The sequence below is a fragment of the Pan troglodytes genome, chromosome 16 (assembly GCF_028858775.2).
Source record: "Pan troglodytes isolate AG18354 chromosome 16, NHGRI_mPanTro3-v2.0_pri, whole genome shotgun sequence".
In the NCBI taxonomy this organism is placed as follows: Eukaryota; Metazoa; Chordata; class Mammalia; order Primates; family Hominidae; genus Pan; species Pan troglodytes.
In genome coordinates, this window is record NC_072414.2 from 77,497,980 (window position 1) to 77,515,990 (window position 18,011).

Below are 18,011 nucleotides of genomic sequence, written 5' to 3' on the forward strand. Positions count from 1 at the left end.
CTCCCAGGTTCAAGCAATTCTCTTGCCTCAGCCTCCCAAGTAGCTGAGATTACAGGTGCCCGTCACCATGCCCAGCTAATTTTTATATTTTTAGTTGAGACAGGGTTTCACCATGTTGGCTGGGCTGGTCTCGAACTCCTGACCTGAGGTGATCCACCCACCTCAGCCTCCCAAAGTGCTGGGATTACAGGTGTGAGTCACCGCACCCTGCCTGGAATTTCATTTTAAATAGGAAGTAACCTATTTCTTCTAATGATTTATCTCAGATTAATTGCCTCAATCTATAATCTCTCAAACTATTTTTGCTACATGGCTACAACGAAAGTATTAACTAAAATTAGTATTTTACCCAATAATTTAGCACCTTGTAAATGCTAGTTACTGGAAATGAAATGCAAAAGTCAAAAGATGCTGCCCTTAAGGCACCAGCAATCTACTGGGGAAGACGGACAGTTACTATAAATGAGAAAGGTGCCAGTCACTGCCTTGGGTGAGGAGAGGAGAGAAGCTATAGATGGCTTTACCAAGGAGGCAACCCTTAAATCGTCTTAAAGGGGAAGAATGCCATGCTTCTGAAGGTGAGAAAAGCATTCCAGGCAGGATAGACAGCATCTACGGCATTGGAGTACGTGGCAGGCTTAGAGGATGGCAATTGGGGGCGACCGTGGCTGGGACACAGGGTGCTTAGGGCAGTGCAAAAAGCAGAGTGGGAAAGGAAGCTGAACTGCTTGCTCCCTTCCTACTCGGCTTCTCAGGGCTTGACAGAGGTGAATTTGGTCAATGGACTTACTTTCTTTCTCTTTAGCAGCCCAAAGGGAGCCTTCAGGCACATGACACATCATCACTGCCCACGGTCATTATGAGAAACAAGCGTAAGTAGCTCAGCCCACCTCTCAATTCCCTTTCTGACTTTCTGGTTCTGAATGTAAAAATGCTGTTGTAATATTCAGTTATTATTCATAGTCAAGATATGAATACCTATTTTGTGGTAAGTGAGAGAAGGCTGCTGTTTTATCCTGCAGATTCCTTGACCCATACCTTAACATTATACCATCAAACCCTCTTGGAAGGTTTCTAAAACAGTCTGTGTATTAGCTTAAAGGCAGCACCTTTGCCCTGTGTGTTTAAGCAAGTGACCCCTGCGCATCTCAATTTCCTCTTTAATAATAGTTGAGAATTAAAAGACTTGTTTTTAGTGCCTTACAATCATACAAATCAAATGAGATCTGGCTTGTTAAACTTTTTTTTAATTATTTTTTTGAGACGGAGTCTCTCTCTGTCGCCCAGGCTGGAGTACAATAGCACAATCTCGGCTCACTGCAACCTCCGCCTCCCTGGTTCAAGCGATTCTCCTGCCTCAGCCTCCCCAGTAGCTGGGATTACGGGCATGCACCACCATGCCTGGCCTAAACTTCTTTCTAAACTGAGAAGTTATAGAAAATAGTTCTTTTTAAAATTATTTCTAAGGACCTCAAATGTTATTCAGAATTGAGTAAATCACACTCTTCCATTCACATCAAACCATTTTCAAAAGTGCATAGAAGACTCCACTTTGATTTTACTGATACTTTTCCCTTTTCACTCCCCATTCCCTGTCTCATTCCCACTGTAGTATATTTAATGTATGTCCTTCTAATCTGCCATATTTTTAGACATATGTATACTTTGAAAAAAATGTATTATTTTGTATGAATTTAAATTAGATAATATGACTTATGCTTATATGTTCTGCTTATTTTTTTCACTCAATATCGTTTTGAGATATGCATGTTATTGTACGCTATTGTTTCATACTATGGCATGGTATTCTTTCATAAGCATATTTCACATTTAAAGTTCCCCTAGAGACAGAATATTTACTTTGCTTCCAGCTACTACCATAAATAATGCAATGATTAATATCTTCTTAGCTGGCTCCATGGGAGCTTCTGTGAGACTTCCCAGGCAGTGTTCTTGAAAATGTAGGTTTTTAGAAGTAAAGATTCTTGGGCCCCACCCTGATCTGTGAATCACAAACCGTGGGATGGGACCAGCATTCTGTGTTTTTTTGTGGTGTGTGGGAGTGTGTTTAATAGAGACAGGGTCTTGCTTTGTCACCCAGGCTGGAGTGCAGTGGTGTGATCATAGCTCACTGTAACCTCAAACTCCTGGGCTCAAGAAATCCCCTCACCTCAGATTCCTGAGTTGCTGGCACTCCAGGTGTGCGCCGCTATGCCTGGCTGATTTTTTAATTTTTTTTGTAGAGACGGGGTCTCACTACGTTGCCCAGGCTCGTCTCAAACTCCTGGCCTCAAGCAGTCCTCATGCCTTGGCCTCCCAAAGTGCTGAGATAACAGGCATGAGCCACCGCACCCAGCCTGGTCTGTGTTTTAATAGATCCTCCAGGTGATTCTGATGCCCACTCAAGCTTGAAAACCGCTCCTTTATGCCCAATTTCTCTGAGTACTTCCAGATAGCTCCTGAATGGCTGTACTAGTCTACACTCCCAGAAGAGAGTGATTCCCTTTAGATATATTTAATCTGGTTTTTATCCATCTTCACACGTAGATGACTGGAAGAGGAGCTTCTCCAGGTTGATACCCACTTTTAGTCTGTGATCTTACCCATTCCACATACTTTTTATGTCTAGCTTCCTAAAATGCTTTTTTTCTTGTGACATTATCTGTTGTTTCAGAAGTCTGTTTTCTTTCTTATTTTCATGTCTTTCTTAAAAACAAATGCCTATTATGTGCAAGGTTCATGAGTATTACCTTTGATCCCCACAAGTATTTTTTTTTTTTTCCTTGAGACAGTCTTACTCTGTCACGCAGGCTGGAGTGCAGTGGCACAATCTCTGCTCACTGCAACATCCGCCTTCTGGGTTCAAGCAGTTCTCCTGCCTCAGCCTCCCAAGTAGCTGGGATTACAGGTGTGAGCCACCACACCCAGCTAATTTTTGTATTTTTACTAGAGATAGGGTTTCACCATGTTGGCTAGGCTGGTGTCGAATTTTTGACCTCAAGGGATCTGTCTGTCTTGGCCTCCCAAAGTGCTGGGATTATAGGCGTGAGCCACTGTAGCTGGCCCTCCCACAAATATTCTTATTCCTGTTGTACTCCACTGAGGCAACATAGTGGTGTAGAGTACAGATTGTGAATTCTAATTGTATGGATTCAAGTCTGACACTACTGCTTAAGAGCTGTGTAACTGGACATTACCAAACCTCTCTGTGCCTCATTTTCTTCCTCTGTAAAAGGGGATGATAATAGTATCATAGGGTGGTAGTCAGGTTTAAATCAGATCATACCTATAAAGTACTTAGCAGAAAACATTCCTTAAGTGTTAGCTTTCACTGCTATAATCATCACAAATAAGGAAACAGCAATATTGAGTCACTTACTTGGGTAGAATATGGGTTGGTTACAAATAAGGAAAGCTGTTATTTTCTTCCCCCTATGCTGGCTTTTAGATACAAGTTATTATGAGCTCTGCCTAACATCATTCTGCTTTTCCAGCCCTTTCACTAATTCCTTCTACCTGCTTCCTCTTCTACTCTGTGTCTCCCTTTTACATTAATACTACATAATTACTTCTGCCTTCATTCCGTGGTTCTTCTCATCAGAATTGTCCTCTCATTTTTCTTCTGACCCATCCACATCCTTGCAATTCTTCAAGAACTAGTGTTTTCTTCCTCCATCAGATTTTATCCGCTCACTGACCTCCCTTCAGAAACATTCAGGTTATGCTCCAGGCCCTTTAACTCTTAAGCTCATTCTCTTTTCTACCCACTTGCTCTTTTTCTCTTGGGTGGGGGTGGGGGTGGGGGCAGAGGGGTAGGGCCACATCCCATAATCCTTGTGTACTTTCTGCAGCTAGAATCTGGTCAGGTTTTAGAATGTCGGGTTTCTGCTATTTTATTGTGTCATCATCTTGTAAATAGAATTTGAATTGGAAATTAATGATTATATTAATGCTCATTGAGTCAAAGACATCCTGAAATACTGTGAAGTCATAACTACCACCCCAGTCTTATTTCCTTCACCTCTTGACACTCCTGGGGATGGACAGATAATGCAACCTGTGAATGGGACAGCAAGTCCATTACCAAGGAAAAATGTTCCCAAGTGCCAGCGTGACCACTTTAGCAAATTAGATCTCCAGTTTCCTCTTTAGTCATGTTAATGAGAAATATGCACTATGAGAACAAATTAGAATTGACCCTTGAATAACTCAGATGATAGGTGTGCCAGCCCCACCCCCATGCAGTCAAAAATCCACATAAAACTTTCTGACTCCCCCAGAACTTACCTACTAATAGCCTACTGTTGACCAGAAGCCTTACCAATAACATAAACAGTCAATTAATGCATTTTGTTTGTTATATGTATTATATACTGTATTCTTACAATAAATTAAGCCAAAGGAAAAAATGTTATTTTAAAAATCATAAGGAAGAGAAAATATATTTACTGTTTGTTAAGTGGAAGTAGATCATCATAAAGGTCTTCATCCTTGTCGTTTTCACATTGAGTAGACCAAGAAGGAAGAGGAAGAAAAGAAGGGTTGGTCTTGCTGTCTCAGGGGTGGCAGAGGCAGAAGAAATTCCACATATAAGGGGATCTATGTAGTTCAAACCCATGTTGTTCAAGGGTCATCTGTAGTTACGGGTGTTAAACAAGTGTTAAATTTTCCTCATCTGTAAATTAAAGGAAATCATCAAAATCTGTGCTCGCTAGCAGTGAGCAGAAGAATCACTTGAGCCTGTAAGATATGTAGACTCTTGGGTTCCACCCCTAGAAGACAAGGGGGGGCTGAAATTCCATATCTAACAGGCACTCCAGATGTCTTCATGGTGAACGGTCCTAAAGAACGCTGCTCCCAGTTATCTCTAAGGTTCCTTTTACCCTTAAAATTCTTTCCATCTTGGGGCCAGGTGCAGTGGCTCACGCCTGTAATCCCAGCACTTTGGGAGGCCGAGGCTGGCAGATCATGAGGTCAGGAGTTTGAGACCAGTCTGGCCAATGTAGTGAAACCCCGTCTCTATTAAAAATACAAAAATTAGCCGGGCATGGTGGCGGGTGCCTGTAATCCCAGCTACTCGGGAGGCTGAGGCAGGAGAATGGCATGAACCCAGGAGGCGGAGCTTGCAGTGAGCCAAGATCGCGCCACTGCACTCCAGCCTGGGCGACAGAACAAGACTGCATCTCAAAAACAAAGAAATTCTTTCAATCTTATTTGCAGCTTAAATATTAAAATACGTAATACTCCCACAGGATTCTTTATCCCCGTTGCCTATCCCACCCCAGAGGTAACCAGTCTTCTTAGTTTTTTTTGTTTATTTTCCTGGAGTTCGCTTGTTAAAGTAAATACAACTTGGATTATTTTTCTTTCCTTTAAGCATGAAAGATAGCCTGTTATATACTTTGTTCTGCACTTTGATTTTCCTCCCCTTAATCGATCTTGGAGATAGATCTATCTGTGTCAGTACTTGGAAAGTGCCCTCATTTTTTGTAAGTGGCATTGTATTCTGCTGTGTGGTGTACTATAACTTATTCACCAGTCTTCTTGTGATACTCATGTCATTTTCAGTCTTTTGCTTTTACCAATGGTGTTGCATTGAATAACTTTGGACATAACATCATTTCACGAATATGCAGGTATATCTTGTAAAATAAACATAGCCTAAAAGTGAAATTGCCGGATCGAAGAATATAGGCATTTACAATTTCAGTAGTTATCACCAAACTATCCTCCATGGAGTTTTTATACAAACTTACAGTTCCAGGGCAAATCCACTGTAAAGCGCCTTACTTCTGTTTGTTATTTGTCAGATGGGTCAGTACTAGGTGGAACTGGATGGGTGATGCTTCAGTTAGTGTCCTCCTTTTGCAGCCTCACAGCCCAAGGAGCGTCCTCGGTCCGCAGTCCTCCTGGTGGATGAAACCACTACCACCCCAATATTTGCCAATAGACGATCCCAGCAGAGTGTCTCACTCTCCAAAAGTGTCTCCATACAGAACATTACTGGGTAAGTGGAGATATTTAAAGATAGCACAGTTGGCATCTAGGTGACCAGAGCATAATAATCACATCATATGACAAAAAGCTTTTTTTTTTTTTTTTTTAAGAAATAAATCTATAAGGTCATGGGTTGGTGCAGACAAGGACGATGGGGATTATGTTTCTGATGCATGTCATGGTGGTCATTCTGTTGCAAGGATCTCCTTTAAATACCCTTAGCAGGCTGGTTGCTGTAGGCTTTTTGTATATCATCAGCCCTACTTTTGAAGAATCTGAGTTCTAAAAAGATGATTTTTTAGATCAAAATAAGTAGGAATAGGAAAAAGGGTGATTTAATTCAGAATTTTGGGTTGCAACCACTTACAGATGTCATGCTTTTCTGTTGTTCAGATAAATCTGGTTGTTTTGTTTCTTCTTACCTCTGTTTTACATCTTTGCCTTTTAACACTTAAGTCAGTTTCATGGAGGTGAGTGCTGAGCCAATTATTACTATTAGGTTCTCACTCACTCGTTTGCACTGAGTTTCTTTTCTGGTCTCCTGGCCAGGCCTTGGCTGTCAAGTGGTTAGCAGGGGGCTGATAATGATGTTGCTGACTATTTTGGGTAAGATGCCTGCCTTCCCGTCGGGTGAATAAGCCATTTCAAATGTAGGACTCAGAGTATCTCTTTAACCTATCTTGGAGCAAAATTCCTAACTAAAGGATGCAAAAGTCTCCTTTTGTTTGTAATTCCTAACCTCTGTGCTGGCTAATGTTTTCTCCTCCTCTAAAAAGTTTCAGGTATTTTTGTTTTGTTTTGTTTTGTTTTGTCTTTGTATTCTCATTATTTCCAAAAGTGTACTTTTCAAAAGTTGTAACATTACTAAAGTTTGTATGCATTGTAACTTTCAAAAGTTGATCTTTAAAGTGTTCTTGCTATTGTGTCTACTCACACATCAATTGGGTGCCTGCTGTGCTAGCTGGTGAGTTGGGATTGAGAAAGTCCAAAGAGAACATAGTTGATCGTAAGTGCTAGATCTGTAGTTAGAGAACAGAAAATACAGTGTACTGGTTAGGCAATAAGTTTTAGACAGAAAGTTTCTTATATAATGTGTACATGGTTTGATGGAAGAAAGTTCCCCTTGCTTCTTATCACTTTCTTTAAAAAGGCTCAAAAAGTCCTCACAATTTGAGTCTCCAGTGATACTAAATGCTCCCGACTTTGTTACCAGGCCATGTGCATGTTGCTGTGGCCCCGATATAAGCAATTTGTGTTCAGTCACTGTAGTACTTCCAGCCAGTTGTCATTCTGGAGTCTTCAGGTACTCATTTAAGAATGCAAGCCATAGGTTATCAGAATGTATTTGACAGTATGTATTTTTCTTTTGTCCCCAGAGTTGGCAATGATGAGAACATGTCAAACACCTGGAAATTCCTGTCTCATTCAACAGACTCACTAAATAAAATCAGCAAGGTCAATGAATCAACAGAATCACTTACTGATGAGGGTAAGAGGAAGTTATGGCCCGTATTTTATGCCTCTGTAGGGACTGTGTGTGTGTCATTACCTAGAATATAAGTCTTAATGGAGTGACAGTACCTGCCTCTTCTGTTTCCCGTGAAGATTCTCTAAATTGTCAGTAAAGTGTCCAGTGCTTTGTAATGACTGCGTAATCAGACTCATCCAGCAGCTGTCAAGTGAAGGATGTCATTTATTTCAATGTGGGCATACTCTTTAGTACAAATCTTTTCCTTCCCTTAGACTTTTGTACATGCACAGTTCTAGCTCACAGAGCAATTGTAAGCCTGCTCTCTTAAATATGAAAAGGTACCAGGTCCCTTCCAATTCTTAACTTCGTGTAGATAGAAGTCATGTCGTAATCATGTTTGATTTATGTCATGTTTATTACTCTTAACCTAAGTCTCGAATGTAGAGTCTGTCACTCCTGAACAGGATATTGATTTTTTTCTGGTACTAGAATATGATCTCTGTGAATATCCCCTGTATTCATGTGTCTTATGAAATCAACTATCATCTTGAGGAAAGTCCAACATAGGCTCATTCTACAGGTCACAAACCTGATTCTGATATTGATTTTTTGATATATTGAGGAGTAGGTACAGACATGAATGAAGGACAACTACTGGGAGACTTTGAGATTGAGTCCAAACAGCTGGAAGCAGAGTCTTGGAGTCGGATAATAGACAGCAAGTTTCTAAAACAGCAAAAGAAAGATGTGGTCAAACGGCAAGAAGTAATATATGGTGAGAGTCTTCATTTTGCTCTGATTATATTTGATTTCCATTTTCCAGCATTTTTAAGCAGTAATTTGTTGGACTATGAAAAATCAGTTTTTTAGTATGTGGCTTCTTGAAAAGATTTCCTTTAAAAACTTTAAGGTACAGAGACATGGTCCTGTTTGTATCCTATCTCCTTTTTGCCCCACTCTTCTGTTTTCAGTTCTACTGAACATTGTACTTATACATGAGTACTTATTTATACAGCAGTCCTAGAAAGAGATATCTCAGTTTTGTTCCTTACCTACACAAAAAACTAGACTAAACACAAGTCATTTCTGAGAACTGGGTATACAGTCAGTTACGACAGGTGCTGAAGCCAGTGAAGACCTCTTTGGAAATCATAATTTAAGACTGATGGAATCCGGTGTACCTATTATCAGAAAATAGGACACGTAAAAAATAGAGGAATAAGATGAAAACACTTGACCAGGCTCAGCGGCTCATACCTGTAATCCCAGCACTGTGGGAGGCTGAGGCGGGTGGATCACTCGAGCCCAGAGTTCAAGACCAGCCTGGGAACATAGTGAAACCCCATTTCTATAAAAAATACAAAAATCAGCCAGGCGTGATGGCGTGTACCTGCAGCCCCAGCTGCTCGAGAGGCTAAAGCAGAAAGATCGCTTGAGCCCAGGAGGTTGAGGCTGCAATGAGCCATGACTTCAGCCTGCACTTCAGCCTGGGTGACAGAGCCAGACCCTGTCTTAAAAAAAAACAAAAAAACGAGAACACTTTTAGGGGAAAGATAGCTATTGACCCAATTTTAAGGTTCAAATTGGGCTCTAAACTAGCTTTGGGACTGCAGCAGATGATCTTTGAGGGAGAATGCTTATAGAAGAGTGTTCCTGACACTTGATCTTTTTCCTCCTTTTAGAGTTGATGCAGACAGAGTTTCATCATGTCCGCACTCTCAAGATCATGAGTGGTGTGTACAGCCAGGGGATGATGGCGGATCTGCTTTTTGAGCAGCAGATGGTAGAAAAGCTGTTCCCCTGTTTGGATGAGCTGATCAGTATCCATAGCCAATTCTTCCAGAGGATTCTGGAGCGGAAGAAGGAGTCTCTGGTGGATAAAAGTGAAAAGAACTTTCTCATCAAGAGGATAGGGGATGTGCTTGTAAATCAGGTGAGAATGGGAAGGATCTCAGGTTCTTACATACACTGGGAAAAAGGGAAGTCATGGGGTTCCACAGCCATGCATTCACATCTTCTTTCTACCATTTATTATCTGTGTAAGCTCAGGGAACTTATTTAATTTCTCTGGAGCCTTGATTTCCTTTTCTGTAAAATGCAGACAGTAGGGTTTCTCTCCTAATGTTGTTTTGGAAAGTTAAAGGGAGGGTATATATAAAGTACCTAATGCATATGATAGATGCTCAGTAAAACTTAGTTTTTCTTCCTCAGAGTCTGTGCCATCATCAGAAACAGTATAAGAAATCAATTAATATGGCCAGGCACAGTGGCTCATGCCTGTAATCCCAGCACTTTGGGAGATGAGGAGGGCGGATCACTTGAGGTCAGGAGTTCAAGACCAGCCTGGCCAACATGATAAAACCCTGTCTCTACTAAAAATACAAAAATTAGCCAGGCGTGGTGGCATATGGGAGACTGAGATATAAGAATCGCTTGAACCTGGGAGGCAGAAGTTGCAGTGAGCCGAGATCATGCCACTGCACTCCAGCCTGGGAGACAGAGTGATACTCTGTCTCAAAAAAAAAAAATCGAAAATTATTTAAATATTTGGGGCTGGGCACAGTGGCTCACACCTGTAATCCCAACAGTTCGGGAGGCTGAGGCGGATGGATTGCTTGAAGCCAGGTGTTCAAGACCAGCCTGGCAACGTAGCAAGAGCTGTCTCTACAAAAAAAAGTGAAAAAATGAGCCAGGTGTGGTAGTGCACACTTGTGGTCCCAACCACTCAGGAGCCTGAGGTGGGAGGATCACTTGAGCCTAGGAGTTCAAAGTTGCAGCGAGCCATGGTGATGCTCGTGCCACTGTACTCCAGCCTGGGCGAGAGAGTGAGACCCCAGCTCAACATTTAAAAACAAACCGTGTGTGTGTGTGTGTGTGTGTTGGAAATCTTCAACTTTCCCCTCTGCCTCAAATCAGAAGGATCTCATGTGTCTAAAAAACAGCTGAAGCACAGAAAGTTGAATAAGTGACTATCTGTAAAATGCTTAATAAAATATGTATTGTTGATACTTTCATCAAGGTGTGGTATGGTTTTAGTCATACTCCAAAAAATTCAGCTAAAAGTTACTTTGGTACTTGTAGATGTGATTGTCATAGACAGATTTTAATGTTTCTTTTTAAAATATTCTTCTTGAAAAACACATTGCCAGTATTACCTTTACTGGCAGAGGGGTATATAACATGTACATCTGACTATATATTTCCCCAAAGATGCAGATTCCCCAAAGATGCAAATTCCCCAAAGATTTTGGGCAAATACCTGCTGCTGTGTAGAAGCAGAGGCTTAATTGTTGGAACATTTGTCTGAGAATTGTAAATTTTGTCTTTCCTTTGTATTCTTGAGGCCATACCCCTCACTTCATTAATTTATTAGCACATTCACTCATTCATTTTTCAGGTATTTACTGAGCATCTATTAAATGCCAGGTAGAACTACAAAGGGGGATATATGGCTTAGGCCTCTGCCTCAGGGAACTCCTAGGAGTAAAAGTAAGCATGCTATGAAATAAATGCAAATGCAGTGCGGTAAATGAACACAGATAGCTGCAACAGATAGAGCTCAAAATTAAGACCTACAAGTGATGACTTTTCCTCCTGAAACATCCCCTTGGGCATTTTCATTTCTCTCTCTCTGCCCCTCCTCTCTGGTTTCATCTAACTTTTACTTTCTCTAACTTAGTACTTCATCAAACTTTGACTTGTATTACCATTTGTACTTCCTTGTACTTGTGTACAACCCCTAGTAAGATCTTTGGTGCTAGAATTCACAGTTTAACTCATAGTATCCGTTTGCTCATTCTGTGTGCCAGTGGTAAGATCAACCTTTGGGGCATTTGCTTTGTCATATGAGCAGATAACTTACCGTCCCTCTGTCTCAGCTCCTCCATTGGTAAATGGTGAAGTGAAAATCTACCCTGATCCTTCTTTCCAGTTTTTTGGTAAGGATCAATTTGTGTTGCCTCTGGAGGTTTGTAGTACATGGAAATCAATAATTAGCATGTATTTTATGAACTGCATACAGAAATTCATTGATTTAGTGCAAAGTGAACATACCTTTAGAGGAATCATTGAGATTGCACACATTTGGGAATGATTTAAGGGCCTCATAGAATTATTAGGACTGCTGGCCTGAAGTAAGTAGTACAAACAGATACCTAGGTATGATGGCTGTTTGTGATGTCTGTCTAACTTATCAAGGTCAGATATTTAAGATTGTCTCATGAAAAACTCCTAGTGAATCTCATTGTTTTATTACTCTGTTTATGACAAATAGAAGTTAGAATACATTTTGCATTTTCCGTGTGCACAGTACATAAAGTTTCTTTAATTTTTTGTTGTTTTTCAAATCTGTATAACAGCTTTATTGAGATTTAATCCATATGCCATATAGTCTACCCATTTAAAGTTGAACCTCTTGAGTAACTGCCAGACTGCTTTCCAAAGCTGCTGCACCATTTCATTCTTTTGGGAGAATTTATGAGGAAGCGCTCTTGACTTTTACAACTAGACTGGAAACATTTTACAAAATGGTATTATGAGTTTGGCGCCCCATGGCATAACTTCTGTTCTCTTTTCTCTGCAGTTTTCAGGTGAGAATGCAGAACGTTTAAAGAAGACATATGGCAAGTTTTGTGGGCAACATAACCAGTCTGTAAACTACTTCAAAGACCTTTATGCCAAGGATAAGCGTTTTCAAGCCTTTGTAAAGGTATTGATAAGAAACATGAAAATCCCCGTCATTGTTGAGAGCCATGTGTCCCTGTCGGCTTTCACTAGAGCCTTTTTCATGTGATTCCTCACAGTCTGTTTACTCCCTTGCAGAAGAAGATGAGCAGTTCAGTTGTTAGAAGGCTTGGAATTCCAGAGTGCATATTGCTTGTAACACAGCGGATTACCAAGTACCCAGTTTTATTCCAAAGAATATTGCAGTGTACCAAAGGTAAGTCTCCTTTCTAACTCAGTCTTGTATGGTCATGGACTGTTTCCTCTGTGGCCAGTAGTACTGGAAGCCCCATGGAAGTGCTATTTCATGCTTTAGTATGTCTAAAAGAGACCTTGTGTTTTATCTTGAATTTTGTTGAACGAAAATTTGGACTGTTATGTTACCAGACTTAGGAAAGATGATAGCAAGAAGGAAAGGGACCACCACATTGATTCCATCCAGAGTTCAATGACCTGAACAGTATTCTGTTATCACTAGGCTGGGAGATAATTTCCACTAGTTATTCCCAGAAGTGCTAGAATTGCTGCTGTTTTTCACTTAATCAGTAATTACTGGTTTCTCTCTCTTGGCTAATTCTGTTCCTAGGTAGTTATTTTAAAGATTACAAGGCAGTACATTAAAAATTAAGTAAAACAAATTAAAAAAAAAACTTGGTTGCTCTTCCTGCTATTACTGTCCCTCCTAGAAGTCTTTAGTTCCTTTTATTTCAGAGCACAACATATGATTGCATATTATTTATATCATTGAATACTTCTGACTTTTTTTAGAATCAAACTTATGACAGCAAGAAGGATAGGCACATGATCTCTGACGTGTTGGCTTCCCTCTGATAGCATAGTCACAAAGGGGAAAGATGATACGGAGTGAGAAGTCAGGATTCCCTTGCTTCTGCCCTTGTCCAAAAAGAGCCATAAAAAACAGAATTATTCTTTCCTTCCAAGACAATGAAGTGGAGCAGGAAGATCTAGCACAGTCCTTGAGCCTGGTGAAGGATGTGATTGGAGCTGTAGACAGCAAAGTGGCAAGTTATGAAAAGAAAGTGCGTCTCAATGAGATTTATACAAAGACAGATAGCAAGTCAATCATGAGGATGAAGAGTGGTCAGATGTTTGCCAAGGAAGATTTGAAACGGAAGAAGCTTGTACGTGATGGGAGTGTGTTTCTGAAGAATGCAGCAGGAAGGTTGAAAGGTAAGGCTTGGCTCTTTTGTCTTAAGTATGTGCCCAGGTAAAACAGGCAAAAATCCAAGTGCTTTTGTTGGAAATTCACTACCAGATTTTTTTTCCCGGAGAGCCCATCTCTAAACACCACCCAGGAGCAACAAGCATTTAGTTCTTCATAATCTTATATCAAAAATGGTTTGTGATGGCCTGCAAAATCATACAAAATAGAGGAAGAAGACAAAGAAATGATGCAGTCAGGGAAAATGGAAAATAAGATTTTAAAAAAACAAAGCAAAGCATAAGATTGGTGCACATATGCAAGCTGTCAAGGAAGGTGTATTCCCCTATAAGAGATGGACAGCCAGGTTGGAATTGGGATCTATGGCAAAACTCACAAGGAGGGAGACACAGTCAGTGAGTTTCACAGAATCTGTGAGTTCAAAACACATCACTTGTTCACAAGAGATGTTAGAGGAGTTTGCAGCTCCAGACACCTAATAGAAAGTTAAGTTTAACCCACATCAATTAGATTTTTTTATTATTATAATTTATGATATTCGTATATCTTTAAAGCAAAATAAATCATAAAGGATGCCCATTTTCCATTTGGTTTTAATTTTTACATTTCTAATAGTCAGCCGTATCAAGTTAAAGAAGCTGTGAGGCTTGTTTTTTAATTTATGTGTACATTTGATTTTTTTTGTTTGTTTTCATCAAACCTATACTCCATGGGCCTATATGTTACACCAATAGCCTTGAATTATACCCACCCCTTCGCCCTGGCCTCAGTGAGCTGAGGACATTGAAGCAGGGTAGGCCAGTGCTGTCAGCCTCACTGGCATAGAAAGAAGGTGGAGGAAATGGGTGCTGCTTTCATTTCTGAGGTATAAGTGATGATGTAGATAACTGCTATAGGAAATGCCCATGCATAGAACAAATGGTAAAGAAGTTCCAGGCAGTCAGCTGGTTTCAACAATGAATAAAGCAGGACACCCTGCTTAGAAGTTGAAATCAAAATGAAGAGCCTTGGAAAGAGATACCTGCTCTACAGTGTGGTGAGTGCTGGAATGGAGGAGAAAGCAAGAGGAACAGCAATAGAGTCAAGTCTTAAAGGATGACAGCACATAAGGAGAAAGTGTTCCCCACACTAAGGAAGAGAAAGTGGAAGCACAGAGTTGAAAGGGTGTGGCACATCCAGGGAAGAGTGGACACCCGGGACTCTCACACAGAGAGCAGAGTGAATGACAGGGGAGTGACGGGAAACCAGCCCAAAGAAACGGGAGGGGCCAGGTTGTAATGAGGTGCATTCTCCAGACTGAGGAGTTAACAGTTGATACTATTGATGAGGGAAGGGGGCAAAGAATGGGTTCAAAAACGAGAACGGCAAGCAGGAAAGGGATACATGAGGTGGTTTTTCAGTATGACAACTAGGGGCAGTTTAGAGTGCAGCTGGAGTGAAGAGAGACTGGTGACAGATAAGAGACTGTGCAGTGCTTTGGGGAAGAGCTCATCTGGGCCTGCATTGTAGCAGAAGGCATAAAAAAGAAGGGCAGAAAAGATTCAGAGAAAGAAATCTCCTTTCCCACCACCAGCTGGCTGTGTATTTCATGGTTCTGTGATAAACTTAAACTAAGGCTCCTTCCCTCCAGTCTTAATATTCCGTGATGTTCTGAGAGCCCTAGCTCTCTTTGAGACTTTTACGCTGTCTGGCAGTTCAGAAATACCTGCCCCTTCTTGTAAAGGCCTGAATTTCCTAGAGCTGCTGTTGCCTGGATCCAGCGCTTTATTCTTTCCTTTACATAGCAATTTATTTATTCCCAAAATAAAAACTAGTAGATTCCAGCTGTTGCAATAAAGTTGTGGTCAAGCCAGCGGCAGAACGATAGGTTTTTTGGCCTAGAATGCCTCCTGTAGAGATAGGAGTTGGTGTTTAGTCATTTTCACCCCCAAGTGAATTCATGCCAAGAACAGCCAGTACTATGTTGGGTACTCTTTGAAAGGGGTGGGATTGTTTTTCTCTGATCCACTGACACTGATCATATAAGCTTCAAGATTCAATGAAGTTAAAATGTGTGTCTCTGCTTTTTTGGGGGGAGGGGGAGGGTGCAGGCACCTGAATTATTTAAAAGTAAACTTAAAAAAAAAAACTTTTTCATAACTGATGGCAGTACACAGAAAATTGCAGTAGTTTAGCCTAAAAAAATTAGACCTCCCTAGGAATCAGATGTCCTTGCTTCTGTTTTCTTCATAGCTTTGCAGTGAATTCCACAGAAAGGGGATTTCAGTTGCGGCAGAGGTAGAAGAAAAGGTGGGGCGTGGACTGCATAAATCAGTTCCATCCTTTCCCAGGGAATTGTGGACTTCACTTTCCACAGTGAAGATGTTACATAGGGGCCAGCCTGCTAGCTCGAGATAGACTCAACTCCAGAGACATCAAACCATCCTCAGGAGACTAGTGGAAAATGTTACTACCTACTCCTAGAGGATTAGTCAGAGCTAGAGTTTAAGCTGACTATTGCATATGGAGCTGAGGAAAGAGCCCTGTATTCACATGTACCTGTAAGACTGGAAGGCGCCTGCCTGTGTGGCCACTCTTTGTTCTTTTGAGGGCATGGAAGACGTCTTTTCATTAGACTTAGATATTTCTATACTTCATCTTTGGGCAGCATTCCTGTCTCCTGCCCCACACCTTTCCCATTACTGTAATTAGAAGTCGAAAAATATTGCAACCTGAGTATTTTTTGGAGTATCCTGCTATGTGTTGCTGTTTAACATCTGTGCAAGTCCAGCTTTTCAGCTTTATTCTTAAAAGTATTTTATTCTTAAAATCTTGTCTTATGGGATATATCTTTCTAGGACTGAGTACTTAAACTTTTCCAAAACAAGGCTTTGGTGATACATCCCATTCTAAAATGCTGCTAAAAATCTGGTGACCAGATCTGAATCCTGGAGAACTGTAAAACTGTTGCTTTGGAGGAGTGTGATCTCAGATCATAGTTTGCCCTTATAGGGGTGTATGTGTTGCTGAAACACCCTTCAATAAAAACCCTTCTGACTGTGGGTAACTATTAAGTAGTCATCGTTCTATCTTCCCTTCTCCCATTTCCATTTTCCAGAGGTTCAAGCAGTTCTTCTCACTGACATTTTAGTTTTCCTTCAAGAAAAAGACCAGAAGTACATCTTTGCATCATTGGTAAGCTGATTTGTTATTTTTGTAATAGTATTATAAGCAGCTAGTTTAGTTATGGAATGTAAGCACTATGTTATTGCTCTCCCCCGCCCTCTTAAAATTAAATGGCTCAGGACAAATTCCTCTGAGTAATTTCCCACATGCCCTCAGAATTTTCTGGCATCCCCTCTTCCCAAAAAATTATTATTCTGTTTCATCACAGTCTTCTTTTAGTGTCTTGGACATCTGACTATTTGATCTATGAAGAAACCTGTCACTGGAGCATTTCTCACATTTGAGCCCATAAATGGTGCTCATGTATAATATTGCTGACTGGATTCTTTGGGGAACCTGGAAAGATTCATCGTGTGGAAAACATGACTGGAACCTTTAGAGCCATAAATTACTATTTCCCTTTTGAAATCTTTTTTTGTTAAAATCTGAATGAAATAAGGAGATACTTCTCTTTATCCTAAAGTAGCCCTTGTTTTTCAAACTATGTGCTTTTTTAACAGCATCTGGTCTTACCTTAGATTGAAGCTGTCCTTAAGAGTTAGAATATTGTATATGTATCTTTTATTTGCCCTCTTCCCTTTTTCCAGGACCAGAAGTCAACAGTGATCTCTTTAAAGAAGCTGATTGTGAGAGAAGTGGCACATGAGGAGAAAGGTTTATTCCTGATCAGCATGGGGATGACAGATCCAGAGATGGTAGAAGTCCATGCCAGCTCCAAAGAGGAACGAAACAGCTGGATTCAGATCATTCAGGACACAATCAACACCCTGTAAGTTAACCATCAGGCCCCACCCTTCCCAGCCCTCCTGATGTCTCTGTGTGATTTCATAACAGGCTGGACTGTGACCAGAGTAATTGACATCTTAGGAATTTTTTGTTCTGTCTTGTTTGGGTTGTATTAGGAACAGAGATGAAGATGAAGGAATTCCTAGTGAGAATGAGGAAGAAAAGAAAATGTTGGACACCAGAGCCCGAGAATTAAAAGGTGAGGCATTGCGAGTGGTCTGAGCCCCTTGTCTGGAATGTCTGCAGTTGCAGAAGACTGCTGGTGGATTTTAGAGGTACGGGTTTGCCCTCAGTTCTAAAGCTGCCCCAGCAGGCACTTGAAAGCAGCGAAATGAATAGCCATTAACAAAAGATAAACCAAGGCCAGGCTGACATGGGTCCTCGTAAAGAATGGCTGCAAGGATGTTTCCAATACTGGATCAAGAGAATATTGATTCTCTTGACTCAGGATCCGTGTTCTCAAACCTCATGACATTCTCTGTACTTTGTCACAGGCGAATTTGCCAAAATTTGTAGTCACATCTAAGATTAAAACAAGGAGAGAAAGGAATTTGGGGAAAAGAATTCTCCAGTTAATCTGATTTAATCCTCCCCCAGTCCCTAGCGTTATCACTTATCCGCATGTTTACAAATGAGTTGTGAGGTGAAGTTTTGGGAGCAGGGTATGTATCAATCTATGTTTGACCC

The 18,011-nt window shown here is 40.8% G+C and overlaps 1 protein-coding gene across 50 annotated transcripts in view; it reads left to right on the plus strand.

Moving 5' to 3' along the window:
• Nucleotides 1-18,011, plus strand: part of AKAP13 (A-kinase anchoring protein 13) — a 373,116-nt gene that overhangs the window by 334,060 nt on the left and 21,045 nt on the right. For 23 of the 50 annotated variants that reach the window (XR_010151481.1, XR_010151482.1, XM_054667098.2 and 20 more), the window contains 11 exons: nt 806-872; nt 5,872-6,007; nt 7,374-7,486; nt 8,091-8,243; nt 9,151-9,401; nt 12,051-12,176; nt 12,290-12,407; nt 13,133-13,381; nt 16,471-16,547; nt 17,126-17,307; nt 17,441-17,523. Coding sequence is in view for 46 of the 50 variants with exons in the window: in XM_054667098.2 (XP_054523073.1) it covers nt 806-872; nt 5,872-6,007; nt 7,374-7,486; nt 8,091-8,243; nt 9,151-9,401; nt 12,051-12,176; nt 12,290-12,407; nt 13,133-13,381; nt 16,471-16,547; nt 17,126-17,307; nt 17,441-17,523 (1,555 nt within the window). In the remaining 4 variants the exon portion in view is untranslated. Of the gene's footprint in view, nt 1-805; nt 873-5,871; nt 6,008-7,373; nt 7,487-8,090; nt 8,244-9,150; nt 9,402-12,050; nt 12,177-12,289; nt 12,408-13,132; nt 13,382-16,470; nt 16,548-17,125; nt 17,308-17,440; nt 17,600-18,011 lie in introns of all 50 variants that reach the window. The other 27 variants (XM_009429769.5, XM_054667105.2, XM_054667108.2 and 24 more) reach the window with 5 other exon arrangements.